Source organism: Zootoca vivipara, chromosome 6 (genome assembly GCF_963506605.1).
Source record: "Zootoca vivipara chromosome 6, rZooViv1.1, whole genome shotgun sequence".
NCBI classification, from domain to species: domain Eukaryota; kingdom Metazoa; phylum Chordata; class Lepidosauria; order Squamata; family Lacertidae; genus Zootoca; species Zootoca vivipara.
Genome location: NC_083281.1, coordinates 88,384,719 through 88,408,007, shown reverse-complemented (window position 1 = coordinate 88,408,007; position 23,289 = coordinate 88,384,719). Strand labels below are relative to the sequence as shown.

Here is a 23,289-nt window from a genome sequence, read left to right as displayed (position 1 = left end):
GCAACAGCATCAGCCCCTTGCAGTTATACTGCTCCTGAACGATGAGGTTCTATTTAACTCATGTGGTGGCCTTAAAAAACTAAGTGTTGCAAGTCAGCTAAGTTGTATTCGGAGCAGACGCACTGAAATTAATGGGCCTGTCCATGTTAGTTGTGGCTATTCATTGCAACAGGTCTACTCTGAGTTAGGGCGGGCACCATAGCTGCCAAGTTATCCCTTTTTTAAAGGGATTTTCCCTTATGCTGAATAGGCTTCCTCGCGAGAAAAGGGAAAAATTGGCAGCTATGGCGGGCACTGCATGCGACCTCGATGAAAGAAAGAAAAAAACCAGAGACAAAACAACAACTCCCCTCCCCAAGTCCCCAGGCCCAATCTCTAGCAGGACTCGCCTCTCCAACCACCTCTCCTCAATCCAGGGGCCCAGATGCTCCGTCCGGGAAAAATAAATAAATCAAACCGCCCACTTTGGGTGCAAGTGAAACCCTGGCGCAAGGGAAGGACATTTTGCACCAGCTCCTTGCACACCAAGAGGTGATCGCTTCTTGCCTGGAAGAGCCTTGGGTTGCATCCTGACATTTGGAGGGGTAAGAGGAGCCATGTGTGTGTGTGTGTGTTTGCATGCATCTTTAAAGCCCGCCCACTTGAGCTACATGAGCCAAAAGCAGGAAATGCTGTTTTGGGGAAGCGTTACAGGGAGCAGGAATCGGCTGTGAAGGGCTAACCACTGTTCTGGAGCCCAGCAGTACAGCCTCCACAAAACATACACAGAGAGTACAGTACTCCAAACATGGCCTAAACCAGGGGTAGGCAACCTAAGGCCCATGGGACACAAGCAGCCCACAGGGGTCGTTTAACCGGCCCACGAGCCGCCACTGAACCGAGCTGCCTGCTCGGTGAGTCCCCGCACACTGTGCTAAACCGGCGCAGCACGGTGCAGGGACTCGCTTCCGCGGCGCCGGAAATCGCGTATGCACAGACGCAGATGCCGGAAATCGCGTGCACGCGCAATCCGGCCCACAGAGGGATCTCCACTGGAGTGAACCAGCCCAGGTGAGGTAAACCTTGCCGACCCCTGGCCTGTGTAATGGCATTATAATACTGGCACTTTTATTTTCAATTTGTTTCCTAATGGCCCCTAGCACGGAATTTGTTTCTTCACGGCTGCTGCTCACCCCATAAGCTTATACAGGAAATCAACAGCTTTTTGCACCGCATCAAGGGACAAATGTCTTTCACATCAAGCTCTTTCCCTGCGCCCTCGGCTCAGGCAGAAAGGGAGAGGTTTTTTTGCACGGCAGTGGAACAAATGCGGTCACATGCGTGGAAGCCGGCGGAGGAGAGAAACCAGCCCCAGATGTCTGAAACCGTGCAGTTGACACAGCTGACAAGAGGAACCTCCACCTCCACTTTCCCAGAAAAGGAAGATAGAAGGCAAAGTTGAAAAATCCACGCTGCTTCTTTGGAACGAAGGGTTTTGCAGAGGGCTCTGGCGCTTGGGGTTTTCTCCACAAAGTCCCCAGAATTACTAGGGGAAGCCTTTTCGCACCTAATGGGGGAACCCCCCACCCCTGCAAATCCACCACTCAAGGGACAAACACCAGAAATAACTTCTGGAAGGTGGTAAGCTCTCCTCTATTGCAGGTTTTCAAACAGAGGTTGGATGGCTGTCTGTCATGGATTCTTCAGCTGCGATTCCTGCATTGCAGGGGGTGGACTAGATGAGCGCCAGGGGGTCCCTTCCAATTCTATGATCCAAGGAATAAACTCAGCTTCGTCTCTTGCACGCCGGCAGTCAAATGGATACAGCAGGCTGTGCCTTTTCTACGTTTTCTGTTTTGTTTTGAGCCAGTTCCAGTATCTCCAAAAGACCCATGGAGACTAGTAGTACTCTCTATTTGTTTTTTTTCAAAGCCCCTGTTTTGGTGAAGGTGCAAAGTTCTGTGTGCAATTCAAACAATTTTTGGCGACACAGTGAGGGCAAGCTCAGTCTTGCTGCATTCCATCCTTCCCAAACTTTGGTGCCTTCTGGGTGCTTCAAACTGCAACTTCCATCAGCCCCAGGCAGCACCACAGGAGCAGCTACAGCCCCAAACATCTTATGGAGGCTCTTTTGTATTCAAGCAGCTACCCTGTGGCTTTTGCCGATTTCCCCTACCACACACCCCATTTAGCACAAGAGTCAGCGTGGTTAGAGTGTTGGACTAGGACCTGGGGGGCAAGGGTTTGAATCCCCACTCGGTGACATGAAGCTCACGGGGTGATGACCTGGGGGGCTAGTCGCTGCCTCTCAGCCTAACCTACCTCCCAAGGTGGTTGTGAGGATTAAACAAGGAGTGGGGAGAACTGTGTTCAGTCGGAATCTCCTTTCTGGTGATTTGAATTCTTTTTTTAAAAAAAAGCAATTTATTAAATTTTTCAAATAAACACATTAAACAACAACAAAACATTCAACAACAAACACAACATACACAAATTTTCTCTTTTTAACATCTATTCACCTATCTCAAATTCCCAATGCTCTGCCGAGCTTGACTTCCCTCCTTCCCCTCCTTTGGTTTTCTTATCAACTCTTATCTCGCAGTTCCTTTACTCCCTCTTCTTAAAGTAATTTCGTAGGATTTATTTCAATCCTGCAAGTGTCTTTAAACTTCTACAGTTCCTCTCCATATAGTCCACAAATTTACTCCAGTCTTTTTGGAACTTTGCCTCTCCCTGGTTTCGGATCCTGCTAGTCAGTCTTGCTAATTCCGCATAGTCTATTGTTTTCGTCTGCCACTCTTCGATCGTTGGCAACTCCTGGGTTTTCCATTTTGGGGCTAACAAAGTCCTTGCTGCGGTTGTCACATACATAAATAATACTTGATCTCCTTTTAAACTCTCTTGTCCTATATGACCCAATAAAAAAGCCTCCGTTTTTTTGGGAAAAGTATACAGTATTTAAAAATCTTTTTCAGCTGGTGATTTGAATTCAATGTCCTCTTCCGCCCTCGTGGAGAAGCCTTGATGATTCCCCAAATCTAGTTCCAAAGCATTGCTGGGGAAGAGTAAAGTCTGGGGGGTGAGGGGGGGCGCAGTGCAAATGTGTTTGGAGGTGAAATCAAGGAGAGAGAAGGGGGTCACCAGTGTTAGAAATTAGCCAGGCACCAGGCGCATTTTGCAACTAGCGCAGGTCCAATTGTGACCAGGTGGAGATTTCTGAATGCCCAGTTGGTGACTGACATCTCCAGTTTTCCTATGCAGGTAAGAGATTATTCACTGCATTTATATCCCACCTTTTTCTCCAAGAGTACATGGTTCTCCCCTCCCCCACCTCCTCAGTTAAACCCTACAACGACCCTGTGAGATAGGTTAAGAGGCTGTGACTGGCCCAAGGTCACCCAGTGAGCTTCATGACTGAGTGGAGATTTGAACCCTGATCTCCCAGCTCCTAGTCCGTCACTTTTAACCACTGCACCACACTAGCTTCCTAGAGTACTTCTGCTATGGGGCAGGTAGGTAAACAAATACAGGGAAAGCAAAATGTCCACTTTAGAGTAGGATCTGAAATATTTTCCTTGAAGCTTTAATTTGTTTTATTCTGGATTGTTTGATTTGATATTTTAAAGCGCTTTGAGGGTTGCTTTTTTTAAATATAAAGCAGTATAGAAATAAAATGAAATGAATAACAATAAATGTCACTGCAGGGGGGAAAATGGTGTTCAGACATTCGGCATTCACTCGGCATTCAATGGCATTTCCCCACTTGTTCCCTTCTTATATTTGGAGGTCTCCGAGGTGTTCCTACAAGCCCCCCCAACAGCGCACTGTGTTAACAGCACAAACACAGGGAGTTCAGTTTTGCCTCCCCTAGCTGGAAGAAGCTCCCCAGGGTTCCCAACGAGGAGCAAACCTGTAATTTCATCCATGCAAAGCACCTGGGCTCCAGGTCAACTCCCAAACTGAATAGCCTCAGGATGCAAAAACACCACAGTTGCAATGCATGGCTGACAACTATCAAGAGGGTGGCACCAAGGTGACAAAGTCCATCTTGCTTGTTTCGGAACAAAGAAGAAATAAAAAAAACCGACCTATGTATCACTGTTTCTGAGACTCTTCGCAAGCCAACCAACAGGAAGCAACAGACTGGCTATTAATATACAGGTTGTGGATAGGAAAAGTGAGGTGGAGGCTGCCTGGACAGGAGTTAAGTAGGCGTTAAAATGTTCTTTTATCCAGAAGCTATTAAACAGGCAGGCTGGGCCTGGTTATGCTCACTGGAGGGCTAAGGCGCTCAACCTGGGAGGAAGTTGCCATAGGCAGGGCCAAGCCCCAGAGCCTCTGGGGCAGCCCTCCTCCTGCCACAAATAAGCCTGATGCAAACATGACAGCTCAATCCAAACAATTCAAGGAGCATGGCCGGGGGGGGGGGCACCCCGCCTTTTTAGAAATCTGGCAGAGGGAGAACAAGTTCATACAAGCGTATCTGTCTCTAGCAACTTCCTTTGCGCAGGGGAGGAAAAAACAGTTCTAAACACACTTTCTCCTTAAAAAACAACAACCAACAACAACAAAGCAAATGCATTCAAAGTCTCTTCTCTGCCGCCTCGGAAAAAAGGAAAACGGGAAGCCCTGCTCACCTCGTTTGTTAGCCTGGCCCGTGAGAAAGACCAGCAGATCTGGGGGGACTTGCAGGACCCTCTCTCTCCTTCTCGCAGGCGCACCCCAAAATCACAGATGTCAAGAGAGCCTTGGATAGTTCAGAGTCCCCGGCAGCGACCGCAGGGCTGCCTCTGCCTCCTCGTCCAGAGCTCACGGCCAGAGGAAAATCGTGCGAAAGGGAGATAAAGGCAGGCTTTGCCATTCCCAGGCCAGTGAATCACTTCCCCTGCCGGGATTTCACAGTCTTTGCTGGAACCGGAGACAGTGCCCACCCACAGCACTACCCTTATTAATCTCTTCCTCTCTGAGCTGGCTGGCTCCACACTTGTGGCTCTGGTGAAGGGGGGGGGGGAGGAGAGAAAACATCCATTACAACCTGCAAAGGGGGGGGGAGAGGGAAGTTGGCTAACAGCATTCCCACAGACACCGCTGTACATTCTCAGGCTCCGTCCCACAGAAGGCATGCATTGCGAGGGCAGATGGGGCTACCTGCTTGGGGAAGCGCTGTAAGCCGAGCAGCTGCTTGGCATGCAGAAGGCCCCCACTTCAATCCCCAATGGTTGCATCTCCAGGCACGTCCGGGAAGATTCCCTGCCTGAAATGCTGGAGAGTCTTCGCTGCCGGTTAGTGTAGGCGTTGAGCCGACTCTCTGTGCAAGGCAGCTTCCAGGAACATCCGTGGAAACTTGTACAGGACAGGAGCTGGGAGCACAGGAGCCTAGGAAAGCTGCCAGCCAGCCAGCCTCTGCGCCTAGCCTACCTCACAGGGTTGCTGGAAAGATGTTATACAGTATATGCTTGTAGATACACACACATCAAGTAGTGTATAATTTTTCATGAAATAAATAAGTGAAGTTATAAGGCAGCAAGGGGGTAAAAACCATCCACTGCCATTGAGCGAGCGGGAGACAGATATAACCAATTTTAAAATGCTTGGTTGTCTTAGCTTGGCACTTAAAAGATGTGATGCTTGAGGCAGAAGGAGGGGTGGGGGAAGCCACAGACACTGGAGCAAAGGTGATATATAAATGTAGCAATAATCCTAAAACAACAAAAAAAAGCTGCCCCACTGGTCTTTCTAGCCACTAGCGCTCTCTCAAAATATAAGAATTACAAGTGGCATAATGGGAACCTGGTGGAATGCAGAGAACTGGTGGGATGAGATTATCTCTGGCTACAGGGATAGGGAAGGATGTAGATCAGGCCAGTGGGTCAGGCCAGTGGCCCATTTGATCCAGAATCCTGCTCTCACAGTGGCCAACCAGACACCTGCGGGAAACAGCCCTCTCCCCTCCTGTGGCTCCCAGCAGCTGGTATTCAGAAGCATCACCCCCTCCAATTGTGGAAACCAATTGTGTTAGAAACTCAGATACACAAGCTAGACACCAAACTGCTCCACAGTCCAAGGTAGCAGGCACCAAAATGGGATGTCTAGTTGCCATTTTGGGACAAGATGGCTCTAAAAGTCTTATTTTTCTAATGATGGACTGAATGTGATTGATTCTCAGTTAAAACAACTTGCTAGATCAGACGGCAATCTTGAGCTAGGTGAAGCGCTTTCAGAACTGAAAGAAGAAAAGTCACTCGATCCAAGGCCAGTCCCACATATATACTGACCTATTCCAACCTCTTTTTCTTAATGGTGACAGGGACCATTGAAAACGTAAGAATATTCTTCACAACTGTGAGCAGGGCAGTGGGGTGGGGTAGGAAGTGAAGACAGGCTACAACCAGTACTCCCCCCCCCACCCAAGGGGTACTGACATATTTCTACAGGATGTGGTGTTTAGTGCGTGAAGGCAGTCCAGATCCAAGGATCCACAGGCACGCACATTCAGATGGAGATGTCAGGTCCCATCCTGGCACCCAGGTATCTTCACTTGGTTGCAAGTGGCCGATAGCCAGGTGCAAAATGTGCCTGGCAAATTTCAAACATGGGACTGTTTGAAATTCAAACATGGCAGAGCATTGCCATTATGGCTAGTAAGCCTCAATTGTCCTCTCTTCAATGAATATCCTTGTCATCTAGATCAAGGGAAGTAATAGTACCACTGTATTCTGCTCTGGTCAGACCTCACCTGGAGTACTGTGTCCACAGTTCAAGAAGGATACTGACAAGCTGGAACGTGTCCAGAGGAGGGCAACCAAAATGGTCAAAGGCCTGGAAACGATGCCTTATGAGGAACGTCTTAGGGAGCTGGGTATGTTTAGCCTGGAGAAGAAAAGGTTAAGGGGTGATATGATAGCCATGTTCAAATATATAAAAGGATGTCATATAGAGGAGGGAGAAAGGTTGTTTTCTGCTGCTCCAGAGGAGCGGGCATGGAGCAATGGATTCAAACTACAAGAAAGAAGATTCCACCTAAACATTAGGAAGAACTTCCTGACAGTAAGAGCTGTTCGGCAGTGGAATTTGCTACCAAGGAGTGTGGTGGAGTCTCCTTCTTTGGAGGTCTTTAAGCAGAGGCTTGACAGCCATATGTCAAGAATGCTTTGATGGTGTTTCCTGCTTGGCAGGGGGTTGGACTGGATGGCCCTTGTGGTCTCTTCCAACTCTATGATTCTATGATGACGCAAGAGGAGGTGCAGATAGTGCCATTTGCAATTAAACAACTTTGCTGCAGGGAAGCTGTCCCCATCACCAAAACATCCCCCTAAGCACACCCAACAAGGCCCTAGCTCAGTGGTGCCCTGCATGCAGAAGGTCCCAGCTTCAATCCCCCAGCAGCATCTCTAGGGGCTGAGAAAGGCCCTCCCACAACCTGAAACTCTGGAGAGCTGCTGCCAGTCAGTGTAGATCACACACACTGAGCTAGAGGGACCAAGCATCTGATGGCAGCTGAGAAGGGACCTTTCTGTGTCCCAACACAACTTGCCTCTTTGTAATTTTCCCTAACATGTTGTTCCCATGAAAAAAACTGAAAAATAGCCTGCCTGAGGGGTTTGGTATCTAAAGCAGCTGGCTTGAGCAAAACCTCTACCTCTCCTGAGCCTTACCTGATGGACCAAGGGAAAGAGAGAGCATGTGAGGCATCCTCCTTCCTCTCCCCACCTCTTGGATCAGTGCCCCAGAAGCTTGGCTCTGAGCGCCAGCCGCCTTGGCTCAGGCAAAGAGCTTTTGCCACCTGCCAGGCTCATTACACAGACTTAGGGACTTACGGCTATGCGTGCAGATGCCAAGCCCAAACATCAAACCCCCCCCCCGCCCCTGCTGCCAAACACACACACACACACACACACACTTAATCAGGTCGCAGCCAGCCAGAAGTCAGCCAGCCTCTGGAACAGCCAAGGCAAGCCAGGACTGGTTGGGTGGTGAGAAGGGACTCAAGTGAATGGAACAAAGAGATCCTGGCGATCCCCAGATTCCTAGAAGATAAAGTGTCCTCTGAGCTTTGGCGTGGGGAAGAGGCGTCTAAGGAAGTTTAAGCAGCAGTTCCTCCACTGGCAACCTGCAAAGACAGGCTGGGGGCTGCACTGACCCACAATGAAAACACATCCCCCTGCCTCAAGCACATCTTCTAAAGCAGGGGTCCCCAAACTAAGACCCGGGGCCCGGATGCGGCCCAATTGCCTTCTAAATCCGGCCCACGGACGGTCCGGGAATCAGCATGTTTTTACATGAATAGAATGTGCCCTTTTATTTAAAATGCACCTCTGGGTTATTTGTGGGGCCTGCCTGGTGTTTTTACATGAGTAGAATGTGTCCTTTTATTTAAAATGCACCTCTGGGTTATTTGTGGGGCATAGGAATTCTTTCATATTTTTTTTCAAAATATAGTCTGGCCCCCCACAAGGTCTGAGGGACAGTGGACCAGCCTCCTGTTGAAAAAGTTTGCTCACCCCTGTTCTAAAGGGGAAATGGGGTGTAAGGGAGCAGAAATTTCCATCCTGTTCTGTGCTCATTCCAACCCACAGCATCTCTCTTCTGCTACGGTTCGTAAAACCTACACTGTTGTTTGCAATGAATGTGATTAACTACTTAACCAAATTCAGTGCATCTCAGCGGAAAGGGAAAAATGACACAGAAAACAACAAAACAGTTTATGTAAAGTTCGTGGGCTAAGGAAACAACAGCAGCAAATGCCACGGGCACCATCTCCGCTCCAGAACTTCCAGTGAAAATGCCAATCACAGCAATCTCCACTCCTGTTTCTGTTCCTGGCAGAATTCTCCAACACTGCTAGAAGCCAGGGGTGGGACATTGTCGGGAGGGCAAGCCTGGAGCAGAAGGAAAGGGAAATAGTCCTCCCCCAAGGCACTGAACGGGGCTTGTGGATTTTGTACAGGATACAAGGAACCTCAAAACCCTCAGCCGTGGGCAAAGCCAGCGTCAGACAAAAGGGCAATGTGGTCCCTGTGCACACCCAAAAGCTGTGCACTTTTGCAACACACACAAACCTCTCCCCTCCGTCCTGCCCGTGTAAACTTAGACCCAAACAATGCAAGAGATCCCATCTCAGCTCATTCTTGCCGTTTTCTATTCTACTAATGTTTGTTTATTCTCCTTTTCTGCACGCTTCTCTGGGTATCTATTGTTGAAGAGCAGGATATGGAGGGAAAAAAACACTTTCCCAAGCGCCACCTAAAGTTTGTTCAGCATCTGCAAGGAGCTCCTCTTCCAGGACAGCAAGCTTTGGAACTCCCTGCCTCTTGACATCAAGTAATACTCATTTAAAGAGACCACTTTAAAATGCTGGGCTGTATCAATTAATTTCAACGAGTCTACTCCAAGTAGGACTGATTCTGGGTACAAGGCTTCAGGGCGTATTCAATGCTAGTCCTAAACAGAGCAGGCCTTCATTGGATTCAGCCCTTTGCTTCAGCAAGCCAACCCAAGCAAATCAACTCTTACTGATATTATCTCTATTTTTGATAAACATTTTACTCTGCTTCATGCAAAGAGCTTACTATTGTTATTACTGTGCAGTCTACAAATTTTGTTAAACAAATGATTCCAGAGAAACTCAGAAGCTTTCAATTCTAAGCTTGACCTGCTAGATCAAGGGTCAGCAACCTTTTTCAGCCGTGGGCCGGTCCACTGTCCCTCAGACCATGTGGTGGGCTGGACTATATTTTGAAAAAAATATACGAAAGAATTCCTATGCCCCACAAATAACCCAGAGATGCATTTTAAATAAAAGGACACATTCTACTCATGTAAAAATATGCTGATTCTCGGACTATCCGCAGGCTGGACTGAGAAGGCAATTGGGCCATATCCGGCCCACGGGCCTTAGGTTGCCTACCCCTGTGCTAGATGGTCAGGTGAAAGCCTGCAAGTCCGAGTCTTGCTGAACACTCTGGGATGATGGCAGGGCCTGGTTCCCCAAAACTGTACAGCTTCTGATGTGGCCTCCCCTGTCATTGGAGGTTTTTAACAGACTTTGGGAGGCCACCTGTCATGAGATCATTTCATCTGTGATTCTTGCATTTTAGGGAGTTGGATTAGATGATCCTCAGGGGTTCCTTCCAACTCTACAATTCAGAGTCTATGATTCTTGGAAACTCATTGCCAACACCCTGTTTCCTGGGGAAAGGCACTCCCTCCTGCTGACACATTCTGGACAGGAAGCAGGGTTTGTGTGTGTGTATGTGTGGATAGATACTGGTAGATAGATAGATAGATAGATAGATAGATAGATAGATAGATAGATAGATAGATAGATAGATAGAGATAGATAGATAGCAGAGACTGAGGAGGAGAGAGGGAAGCGGCATACACACTACAGGCACATATAAAACTCCCTTCTCCTCCCTCCAAAATCCTGGGAACTGTAGCATACCCCCCTCATGGAGCTACAATTTCCAGCACCCTCAAACTACAGTTCCCAGTATTCCTTAGGGGGAAATAATGTGCCGAGTCCCTTCTGAATGCTCCCATAGCTGCACCACTGGGGAGGCTCCCATCCACAGCTTACAGAGCATGTTTTAAGCTTGCCCTGGAGAGAGGGAGCTGTTACACACCCAGAGTGCGCCGAAGGATTTCCCTAAGCTGGCAAAGAAATGCGGCTTGGCTCCGGGGCTTTTGATTTTGGATCCCTGAATCCTTACTGCACCTTCTGCTTTTGCCAAACACAAAAGAATTGGGTGGGGAAGGAAATGCCTAAGCATTGCCTCTCTCTCCTTCCCTGCCCCCCTCCCACCCAAACAAGGCTTTGGAGACGGTTCTTTATCCCAGTTTTGCAAATTGTTTTTGAACTGCTTGTCCCAACTTATGGAAGGAGGCGCGGGTGGGTGGACACCCGCAACTTGACCAGTGAGCAGGGAAGGATTTCCGAGTACTTTCTCAAGGGCTTGTTAGGGCTGCCTCTCCCCCCCCCCCAATTTGGAAGACGCTGACCACCCACTCCCCAAAGCCAGTTGGACTCAGCTCATGTTTGCCTTCATCAGCTCAGGGCAGTCTTCAAAAAGTGCAGGGCTACCAGAGGCCCCCACATTCCCTTTCTCTGTGGAAGGTCCCCCGCCAAAATCCATGGCTCCCTTAAAAGCAACTCATGCTCCCCACCCACCCCAAAGGAACGATCCAACTGACTGCAAGAAAGAGGAATGCATGAAAAGTACCGTATGGCTTCATGAGAGCTTTTGCATGAGTTATTTTTGCTAGCAGTCGCTTGCATTTTGGAAAAACAACAACCATGAAACGCAGGGCTAGAGTATCCAAGGAGACCCTCTTTCTCCAGGAAAGGATTCCCCACCCCAAAAAAGAACAGCCAGGCTTGGCCTTCCAGGCTCCTGCTCATCCTTCTTTCACAGAGCCTCTGCCTTAAGGCTCTTTTAAGCTTGGCTGAAGTCCGAGAGGCTGGAGGGCTGCCCTGCTCAGTTCCTCTATGCCTGAAAAGGTGTTCCAAGTGTCACACGTAGGAAGGGCGCCATGCCGACTTTCTCGCCCCCTCCCGCCCCTGACACCCCACAAAGCAAGGGGACAGAGAGACAGTGTGGTTCAGTGGTTAAAGCACTGGAATAAGACCTGGGCGAGACCAGGGTTCAAGCCCCCCGCTCTGCTGGGTGCAATATTGGACCAGTCACTGCCTCTCAGCCCAACCTACCTCACAGGGTTGTTGTGGGGCTTAAATGAGGATGAGGGAATCCTGTATGTCACCTGGAGCTCCTTGGGGGTGGGGTGGGGAAAAACAGAGACTCAGATAAATAATCTCATAGCCAAATGGCACTCTCGCCAGAGTGGTGCATGCTCTAGTTATCTCTCACTTGGACTACTGCAATGCGCTCTATGTGGGGCTACCTTTGAAGGTGACCCGGAAACTACAACTAACCCAGAATGCGGCAGCTAGACTGGTGACTGGGAGCAGCCGCTGAGACCACATAACACCGGTCCTGAAAGACCTACATTGGCTCCCAGTACGTTTCTGAGCACAATTCAAAGTGTTGGTGCTGACCTTTAAAGCCCTAAACGGCCTCGGTCCAGTATACCTGAAGTAGCGTCTCCTCCCCCATCGTTCTGCCCGGACACTGAGGTCCAGTGCCGAGGGCCTTCTGGCGGTTCCCTCACTACGAAAAGCCAAGTTACAGGAAACCAGGCAGAGGGCCTTCTCGGTAGTGGCACTCACCCTGTGGAATGCCCTCCCACCAGAGGTCAAAGAGAACAACAATTACCAGACCTTTAGAAGGCATCTCAAGGCAGCCCTGTTTAGGGAAGCTTTTAATGTTTGATGGATTTCTGTATTTTAATATTTTGTTGGAAGCCGCACAGAGTGGCTGGGGGAACCTGGCCAGATGGGCGGGGTATAAATAAATAAATTATTATTATTATTATATACCACTTTGTATTTTAGAGAACAAATTCAAAGCAGTTTACAAAACATTAAAACATTAAATAAAACAATCCAGCATAAAACTAATTCAAGCGTCAATGGAAATATTTCAAATCCACATCTTAAGTGACATTTTGCTTTCCATTTAATTTCTGACTAATTTAGAACACTGGGAAAAATCTGGGGTTATATGGAATAAAACAAAAAATAATAATAATGAATGGGCACGGCTAAGTTAGGGCTACTGATTTAGATGGGACCGCTTTATTTATTGCATTGGCACACCAGGTTTGTCCTCCAGGAAGCTTAAGGTAGTGTGTGTGGTTCTTCCCCTGCTCAATTAATGCCCACAACAATCTTGCAAGCTAGGTTAGGCGGAGGGAACGCAGTGAGTGGCCCCAGCGTTACGCAGCGAGCTTCGTAGCTGAGCGGAGGGTGGATGGATTTGAGCCCTGGTCTCTCCCAGGCCGACACTCTAAACCAGGCACCCCCAACCTGTGGCCCTCCAGATGTTTTGGCCTGCAACTCCCATGATACCTAGCTAACAGGACCAGTGGTCAGGGATGATGGGAATTGCAGTCGAAAACATCTGGAGGGCCGAAGGTTTGGGATGCCTGCTCTAAACACTAGGCCACAATGGTGTCGTTCTGATGTTGGATTCAGCACGTGCTCTTGGGCTGGGGGAAAAGCCCACAGGGGAGGCCCTCACCCTCTGGGGACGGCGGCTCTTGACGCTCGGGAGACGGGTGCCACCTTTTCAAAGCGCCAGGCAAGCCCTGGCACACAGGGCACTCACTGATGCCTCTTGGCCCAGGCACAGGAGCACCAGAGCCCAGCTTGTCAAACAGTAGCCCATTATCGCCCATGCAAATGTGCCCATCTCCTGTCAATAGCTCCTTATCAGGGAGAGTTAGAGAAATGTCCTCCAGCCACTTACTTGCTGTTTGTTCTTAACCTGGCTTGGCTCCCTTCTCCATAATAGAAGCGAAGATTCGTAGAGTTGGAAGGGACCCCAGGGCTCATCTAGTCCAACGCCCTGCAATGCAGGAAGCTTGAACCCACAACCCATGCTCTACTAACCTTTTTTTTTAAAAAAAATAAAAATTATTAAAACGTTTTCATAATACAGTATGATAAAAAGAAACTAAACAAAAAACACAGAGAAAGAGAAAAACAGCAAAAGGAAACCATCCTTTCCCATCTTTTCTGATGGAAGCCTCTGCAAACCTTCCAGAGCCACTGGGGCTGAGCCAGCACCACAACTGGGGCTGGATCTCTCCTCCTGTTCCGAAAATAAAACTGCCGAAATCATAATGCCACTATACAAATCTGTGCTGCCACCGCATTTGGAGTTCTGGTAGGCTCGCCTCAAAAAGCATACTGCAGAGTTGGAAAAGGTTCAGAAAAGGAGACTGAGAGGAGATATGATAGCCATCTTCAAATACCTTAAGGGCTGTCACATGGAAGATGGAGCAAGCTTGTTTTCTCCTGCTCCAGAGGGGGGGGGACCCGAACCAATGGATTCAAGTTACAAGAAAGGGGATTCTGACTCAACATCAGGAAGAACTTTCTGACAGTCAGAGCACCCTCAGAAGGTGGTGGATTCCCCTTCACTGGAGGTTTTTAAGCAGGGACTGAATGGCCATCTGCCCTGGACACTTTAGTTGTGATTCCTGCATTGCAGGGGGTTGGACTAGATGACCCATGGAGTCCCTTCCAACCCTAGGATTCTAAGCCTGTCCAGAAAGTTGAGTTTTGAGCTATAGAAGTAATGGAGAAATTTGGTCAATTGGCAGGATTCAAATTAAATAGACAAAAAACCAAGGTTATGGCAATGAATATGTCGAAAGAAGAAAAACAGGAATTACAGTTAAAACATGGACTCGACGTGGCTAAAAAGGTAAAATATTTGGGAATATGGATGACAGCAAAGAATATTAATCTTTACAGTGATAATTACGAACAAGTATGGAAGGAAATAAAGAAAGACCTGGAAAGATGGACTAATATGAAAATGTCATTCTTAGGAAGAATTGCAACAATAAAAATGAATGTATTACCTAAGATGTTATTCCTATTTCAAACTATACCTGTGGTTAAAGGTACGAGGCAATTCCAAGAGTGGCAAAAGATTTTATCAAGATTTGTCTGGCAGGGGAGAAAACCTAGAATAAAACATAAGATTTTGGTAGATAAGAAAGAAAGAGGTGGATTCGCCCTGCCAGACTTGAGACTTTATTACGAAGCGTCCTGTATCTGTTGGATAAAAGAATGGATAACTCTAGAGAATACGGACTTGTTAGATTTGGAAGGTTTTAACAATAGATTTGGATGGCATGCATATTTATGTTATGACAAAAAGAAATCACATACCGGGTTTACGAATCATGTGATAAGAAGATCTCTGTACGAGGTGTGGGAAAGAAATAAAAGGCTGTTAGAGACTAAAACACCCTGGTGGGTCTCACCAGCAGAGGTATTAACAGTTAAGAAAGTAAATATGGAAAAGAGGCGGGCCACGTATGAGGAAATCTTGACGAAAACTGAAAAAGGATGGAGTTTAAAACCTTTTGAGGACATCAAAGGAGTGTTAACAGGATGGATAGAATACCATCAAATAAATGATGTGCTTAAAGAAGATAGAAAAATAGGTTTTGAGGATAAAAGATCCAAATTTCAAATAGAAGTGCTAGAAGGCAAAACAAAGCTTTTGACAAAGATGTATGATCTGTTGTTGGAGTGGTATACAAAAGATGAGTTGACAAAAGAAGTGATGATTAAATGGGCAAAAGATTTGGGGCATAATATTGAATATGATGCGTGGTTGAAACTATGGAATCAAACTTTAAGATTTACAGCATGTACTGCCTTGAAAGAAAATGTATATAAGATGATGTACAGATGGTATTTAACTCCAGTTAAGTTAGCTAAAATGTATAGAATGAGTGATAAAAGTTGCTGGAAATGTAAAGAGAAAGATGGTGAATTTTATCATATGTGGTGGACATGCGAAAAAGTTAAAAGATTTTGGGAAAGTTTATATAATGAATTGAAAAAGATGTTTAGATATACCTTCCCAAAAAAACCAGAAGCATTTTTGTTAGGAATAATAGGAGGAGAGATTAGAAAAGAAGATCAAACACTGTTTATGTATGCAACAACCGCGGCTAGGACTTTGTTAGCCCAAAAATGGAAACTACAGGAATTACCTACAATTGTGGAGTGGCAGATAAAAATGATGGACTATGCTGAACTTGCTAGATTGACATGCAAGATTCGTGACCAGGGGGAGACAAGGTTTCAAAAGGACTGGAGTAAATATGTGGACTATATGGAGAAAAACTGTAGATCATTAAAAACTCTCGCAGGATTAAAATAAACCTTACGAATTGACCAATATGTTAAAAAAGGAACTGCAAAAAAGGGAATTAACAAGAAAACCGCATGAAGGGAGGGGGGGAAGTCATAGCTCGGCGGAGCAAGGTAAAAGATGTGAATATAAGATTTTGTATAAAAGATTGGTTTTGTTAATTTGTTGAATTTGGAAAATCGGAATAAAATGTATTTTAAAAAAAAAAACAGAAAGTTGAGTTTTGATCTGTTTCTCATCTAAAGTCATTTCAACTTTTCAGATGCTTTAGATTATTGTGGTTACGGTAGTTTTTATCGGCTTCTATTTTTATTTTTTAGCATAACAGCTTTGAGGACTTTTTAAAGCTGTCAAGCAGTGTACAAATTTTAAGACGTGAAGATACAAAAGAACTGCAGCGAGTCTGCTCTGAGCAGGACAAACCCCTTTATCTTAGGGAGCCCCTGGAAAGACAAGCCATGGAAAATGACGTTTCCAAGAGATACAGAGAAGCTCTGGAAGGCCCTTTTTTGCAGTTCGGGAGGAAAACTCTGCACAGACTGAGCTACGAAATTTGCAGGCAACTACTGAACAGCAGCCCCAGCAGCAGAGGTGTCAGGCTCTGAGTCTCCCACCCCCCCACCCCTCACTGCATGCAAACCCCACCACTGTTTGGTTGTTCCTTGGCACAATACAAACCCACGTCAACGAACTGCGTCAAAGCTCAAGGGTTGGGGGGTGGGGGTTGCTGCTGCTCTCCTCCTGCTCTTCCACCCACCCTTTCCTCGCAAAACTAACTCATCCAACTTCAATCCGGGGGCTGCGATAGGCAGGCGACTCTTTCTTGGAAAAGCAGGCAGCAATAGTGGACACGAAAGGCCTCCCCGGGGGCTGGACAACAAAAGGGCCTCTGCCCTGCATCTGCAAAACAGCCTCCCTTGCAAGGAGCAAAGGTCACCAGGCAGGCAGGCAGGCAGGCAGGCAGGCTCCCCCCCCCCCTGCAAAGAGGGGGCAGCCTGAGCAACAGCCGCCATTCCTCGGGGTCTCTGCTTGCAAGGAGGGTCAGCAGCCAGCCCACAAACCCGAGAAATGTTCCCGGGACACACAAATGCACACACCACAGGACTCCACTCTGACGCATGGTGGGAAGGCAGATTAGCTTTACAGCTGCCTGCTCGTTTTTTATAAACAGCTGCTGTGACTTCCCCCCCATTCGTTTCTCTTTTAAAATAAAATCATTTTCAAATGATGTGGTTACAGAGAGGCTGCTCCTGCTGTTCCAGAAGATATACAAGAGAATCTCAAGAGCAATTTTTTAATTCTTACTCCAGTATTTTAAACTCTTCCTTCCTTGCAATCCCTTTGCAAACTCTCCTCTACCCTGTCTCAAAATAGCTTCCTGAGTTGCTTTCAAAGGAGGAAAGTTAGAATATAAAGCTGGGTCCCTTCAAGGCCCTCTCCTTCCTCTGTTCCTGCCACTTGGAGGGCCTTCCATGGCAAAGATCAATGAGAATAGAAGGGACTCCAGGGAATCACATACCCATTTATAGAAAGGTTCTTCATCATAGTCATATCCCAACTTTTCTCCAAGCTCAAAGCAGTATATCTGTAGCCACAGCAAACCTGAAACGCCATAGTCCAATACTAATACTCCAGCACAGCATTCCTGAACCTGGTGCCCTCCAGGTTTTCAAACTACAGCTCCCATCAACCCAAGCCATATTGGGCTATGGCTGTGCTCTCTGGGAACTGTAGTTCAAATTACCTGGAGGGCAACGAGCTGAGGAAGGCTACTCTAAAACCTCAACAACTGCAAAACCTCTACATTTGTCAGAAACCTATAACAACGTGCCATTGTTTCTCAGCGAGAATTAACCTAATTGGTTTCTGTCATCAGGCTAAGCTTCAAAACGCTTTATGATTGCAAGTGTCCTTTGTTGTCGTCCTAAGCAAAAAGCGGAATGCTTTAAAAATCCTCAACCCGTCAAAACACCTGAGTCTACTCTGCAAGGCTATTCAAAACCTTTCATGCAGACTCACAAGTGCTATTTTCCTCCCAATCTTACAAATGCAACATTTTTGCACAGAGATGGGCACAGGGCATGTGGCTGGTCCCAAGGCCAGACTCCGAGACTGCGGCAGGCAGGCCTGACCGGAGCCGGCCTTCCGGCAATCCTGGCTGTTTCTGACTCAACAGATGTTAGGACATGGCCTTGAGGGTGTAAGAGCAGCCCTGCTGAATCAGGCCAAAGGCACAACAGTTTCACCCAGAGGTCAATATGGACAGCTACATATCCCTGCATTGCAGGGGGTTGAACTCTGTGGTGCCCATGGCCATCACAACACCTGTAACCCCGAGGTTCCTGATGACTAGCGCACTGGTAGATCATTGGCTCCCCCCAAAGAAGCTGAACAACTGTGGCTTCCCTAAAAGAAGCTCAACATTTTACCTCCTCCCTGAAAAAACTCAACAACTTTGACCTAAACCCCAAAAAAGGGGGTAGATCATTGCCAGTTTTTAACTCTGTGAGTAGATCGTAGTCTCTTGGGAGTTGGCCACCTCTGTATATCACCAGCTAAACATCGCAATATACCGATATATCACAATGCCTGAAATAAGAATGGAGATCTGTAGAGGAGTTGGCTGGCTTCACGGTTTTTCCCACATTGTGATTTTTGCGTAACACATGCATCATGTTTCGTGATATATCACCAGGTCAAAAATTATGAAACTGGTATCCCAATATGGACCGGTACGGGATGATATATAGCCCAGCCTTACTGCCCACCCCAAACTATCTTGTCTTCTGTGGAAAGGGGGTGCCTCCTTTTTTGTCTGCATTTTTTGCTCATTTTGGGGGGGGGGCAGTATCTCAGCACTAGCAGCTTTTCCTTCTGCAAAAATGGGTATTTGGAGGCATGCATGACATTTGGAAATCTTTTTCCAAATTTGCTCCCCCAGTTTGGGGTGCCTCGATTTCCAATTCCGTGCACACATATACACAAGGGCCAGCCAACTGTCGGGTGGGAGCAGGGCCGTCTTATCCATAGGCGCTGGGGGTGTGGGGCACCGGGCTCTCAGGGACACCAGGCCGTGAGTTCAAGGCCCAAGAGTTGCTGCAGACGGCTCTGCGCCGTGAGTTCGGGGGCAACCGAGCCAGCGAGATGCTGAGGTGGCCGGGGCAGGCTCTGCCCTCCTGTGTGCCTAGTACTGGGCAACCGGGGTGTGTGTGTGTGTGCCGGGCAGATCTTTGCACCCTGGCGCCCCATAACCTTAAGACAGCCCTGGGTAGGAGACACGGCAAGAGGAGAGTCAGGGCACCGGGAATAGAACCTTCTAAAATTGAAGACCATATATTTAAAGTAGATGAATAAATGAGCAAATTAAGTTAATATGGATATGCAGCTGATATTAAAAATAAACTTAAGGAGCCTCAGAAAGAGGGGGAAGGAAGTCAAGTTTTGAAATGTCAAAATGGTTGTAAAATTAGTGAAATGTACAAACCTCAAAAGCATAATTTATTAGAGTCGGGAGGGACCCAAGGGTCATCCAGTCCAACCTCCGCCCAGTCCTACAACCAGCCTGAGGGCCGCAGAGACCTGGATGCGGTCCCTTTAGCTCGAAAGCGGCACCGGAAAACCGGGAAGCGGGAGAAACCTTCCCCGCCCTTGCTGCCGCCGCGTCCCGCTCCTCAGGCATTCAGAGATAGACTGCTCCTGCACCTGGAGGCTTTCTTTCCGCGCCGCCTTTGCTAGGCCGCCTCCCTTCTCGCGACCCAGGGGCTCCTTCTCCGCCTGGGCGCGCTGAGGACTAGCCGTGTGCCGGGCGTTCTCTCGGGCTGTCTGCCCGAGCTCAGGCGTCCGGCCCCGACCGAGGCCTCGCGGCGGCCTGGCCGAACACCCTCTCTCCATCCCGCGCCCAGACTCACCATGGCGGCTGCGCGGCGCTCGCCTCCCGTCCCCTCGTCGGCCTGGCCGGGCAGCTGCTGCGCGCGAGGCTGCGAGGCGCGCGAACTGAGCGCCGCCGCTGCTGCGGCGCCTCAGTCCGGCCGGAGGAACGGAGTGGAACGGCGGGCCGACGGTCCAATGGCGGCCGGACGGGAGGGCGCACCTGGCCCCGTGCAGCCAATCCGCGCCCGGGGTTGGGGGCGGCATGGGCGGGATTTCCTCGCCCGGGAATTAACCCTTTCCTCGTGCCCAGGTGCGCCTCTTCAGGGAGGGAGGATGCCGCTGGCCCTCCGGAGGCCTCTGGGCTCCCGACTCCCATCATCGCCGTTTTAGTACACAGTATATCAGCTCCTGGATAGCTGATAGAATCGTACAGTTCGAGGGGACACCCGCAATGTAAGAATCTGCAGCTGTCCCTTGCGGGGATCGAACCTGCAACCTTGGCGTTGCTCGAACAACGCTGTAACCGACTGAGCTAAATTATTTTAAGCTACTCCAATGCCCTTTTAAAAGAGGGGGGATTATTGGATTCTTCGTGTTTTTGTTTTTATTATGTCTTTTGTGGCTTTATATTGTGATTTTATGTTGTGAAGCATCCTGAGACCTGTGGGTGGTATGGGTGTGAAGTTATTTCCTTAAATATTTCTTTTGTCTACCTCTTCTTTCTAATAGTGGTAGGTTCGGAGAGATTCGGAGGGGGGCACACAAAAACGGGGCCTTCTCTCCCATCTGTGGAATGCTCTCCCCAGGGAAGTTCGCCTGGCGCCTTCATTATAAAGCTTTAGGCATCAGGCAAAAACATTACTTTTTAACCAGGCCTTTGGTTGATCTGATCTACATCCCTTTTAAAATGTGGTTCTTTTGGAGGTGGGTATTATAGGGACCCGGGTGGCGCTGTGGGTTAAACCACTGAGTCTAGGACTTGCTGATCAGAAGGTCGGCGGTTCGAATCCCTGTGACGGGGTGAGCTCCCGTTGCTTGGTCCCAGCTCCTGCCAACCTAGCAGTTCGAAAGCACATCAAAGTGCAAGTAGATAAATAGGAACCGATATAGCGGGAAGGTAAACGGCGTTTCCATGTGCTGCTCTGGTTCGCCAGAAGCGGCTTTGTCATGCTGGCCACATGACCTGGAAGCTATACGCCGGCTCCCTCGGCCAATAATGCGAGATGAGCGCGCAACCCCAGAGTCGGTCACGACTGGACCTAATGGTCAGGGGTCCCTTTACCTTTATTATTGGGTTATTGTTTTTATTTTGAATTTATATGCTGAGACCTCCAGGTATAGGGCAGTATATAAATTCAATTAATAATATAAATAAATAAATAAATAAATAACAACAACCATAAAATATTGCAGGGGGTTGGGCTAGATGACCCCTGAGTCCCTTCCAACTCTCTGTGATTCTACGATTCTATTCTTGTTGCAAAATAACCCCAAACAAACAAACAAAAAACCTTGTGTGCAATTTTAACTATAATGATAAAACTGGAATAAAGTGAAGGGGGAAACAAAGAGGGGCAGATTCTAGCAACACGGTGGCCATTTGCTTTTGGTGTTGACGCAATGCACCTTATTTACAGAGAGAGGAGACAGATGCCACTCTGCCTCTTTCCCCTTTTGCTTCCTCCTGGAACACCTCCCCCCTCACTTGGTGGTTTCTGGTTTCTCTGGTAATCAAATCAGTCTAAGGCCGTTCTGTTTGCAGAATGGAAACTCTTCTCTTTCCGTTACAGATAGCAACAGACATTGTGGTATCAAACCTTTACGGACTCAGAGCAGCCCTGCCAGGACCTTTGCCCACAGTTACCCTGATAGTGTCTCTCCCCCCCCCCAATTTATGACATGGTTTTATTTCTTACACAAATACTGAGGCACACCGTTGCTCCCTGCCACCACTATCTGCAAATGTCTGGCTCATTTAAGACTACTGTATATGGAACCTTCATTCTCAATCATGACGGAACTCACAGGTGGAAAATACTTTTATTTTTACAAATCTTCATTATTTGCCAAGGGAGCCTTTGTATGAGTGAATACTTTTAATATCCCTTTGGAGCTGCACTAGATCTTGGTACTTTCATCCTTCCAAGCTGTGACATTTTGTGCTTTAATTTTTTTGATGCTTTGCTTCCCCTTTTGCTATTTTTGCATCTTTGGTTGATGTTAATAAACCAGTTTTTTAAAGGAAAAAAAACGAAATGAAACCTGCTGTTCGATCCGCCGTGAGCAACAACTTCTGTGCAAATCTGACACCGAAGCAAAAGAGTGGGTCAGGAAGCCGACAAGGGCACACCACCCCTTTCTTTTGGTGGGGCAAGCCTGTCCAGGAGATGTTCTTGGGGGACTGTACCACTGCTCCCCCCCTCCCCACAATTTGTAAGTATCTCCACCTCATCCTAAAAATAACCCTTGGGTTTTAAAACTGGTTGACACAAGACATGCAAACAGTTTAATGACTTGGTTGGCTTGCGAATGTCAATATGAATACTGACTGTAGAGTCAAGGTGGGCTTTTCTCGTGGCCTGTGCCCAGCGTGGAGCCTGTCTGAGATTTTGGGAAGAGGTTGGGCTGCGGGAACGAGAGAGATAGACTAGAGAGAGGAGGAGAGAAGGCAGCCAGCCAGCCCAAAGATGGTGCTCTCCAGATGTTTTAAACTCCCTAAGAGGAGGAGTCAGCAATACTTCTGAATCCGTTGCTGGAAACTGCAGGAGGGGAGAGTTGGTCTTGTGCTCAGGATGCTGGACCAGATGGGCCCCCTTTGGCCTGATCCTGCAACGCTCTTCTTATGGACTGGTGGGAGATGTAGACCAAAACATCTGGAGGGCATCACATCAGAGAAGTCTGCTCTGGGGAGGAAAATTGAGGCATTAAAGACCTGGTTGCACTTACCAGCTCAAGGAGTCCCAGAATCTGCAAGGATTTGCAGAGGAGCAGAGAAGCATTGAGCAGATCCTATCCCTTCCTCCACCCCTCTTCCTTCTCTCTTTCTCTTTCCATCTCTCTCTCCTGCTATAATTAAAACCAGACCACCATCATTACAAGTGACATTACCCCTCTCCGGTTTAAAGGAAGTACCAAACCGAACTACAATTGAGGAACAGCAGGGAAGCCACAGTATTTTTGTCACAGAAAATTTAGCTTTGACACAAGTTCAAGATGAGTTGGTAGACGTCCAAGCAGAACAGTCTTGCGTCTGCAGAAATCCCAGGTTCACAAATATTTAGCCTCCCTCCTACCCACCCACCCGTCCTGCCCCCAGAGGAGCATTGTCAAACCTCCTTCTGCAAGCCCTTTCAAGGTTAACAACAGGGCGACTTTAAAAGCTGCCCAGACAGCTGGAAGATCCAGATTTAGAGCAGCGAGGGAGGGGGAGAGAGAAAGGAGTTTATTTGTGCCAAGGTTCAATTCCATGCCACTTTTTTTTAAGTGTCAGAACACAATCTTGGAACTTGTGAAAAAAGAAGAAAAGAGGGCCTCTAGTCATGTGCAGAGTGCAACCCAACTGATTAGCCGCAGCTCAGCCCAGTGTGGTGGTGTGCATAAGAATGTTGGAGAGCAGGGTTCGAATTCCTATTCAGCCAGA

At 47.9% G+C, this 23,289-nt stretch overlaps 1 protein-coding gene across 3 annotated transcripts in view; it reads right to left on the bottom strand.

Annotated features, from left to right (window-relative positions):
* ECE1 (endothelin converting enzyme 1) overlaps positions 1–19,797 on the bottom strand; it is a 59,939-nt gene extending 40,142 nt beyond the window's left edge. Inside the window, exon 1 of one of the 3 annotated variants that reach the window (XM_035117815.2) lies at positions 19,688–19,797. In XM_035117815.2, coding sequence (XP_034973706.2) covers positions 19,688–19,690 — 3 coding nt within the window. In that variant the 5' untranslated portion in view covers positions 19,691–19,797. Of the gene's footprint in view, positions 1–4,616; positions 4,966–13,346; positions 14,175–19,687 lie in introns of those variants that run through there. The other 2 variants (XM_035117814.2, XM_035117816.2) reach the window with 2 other exon arrangements.
* Between the last annotated feature and the right edge of the window lie 3,492 nt (positions 19,798–23,289).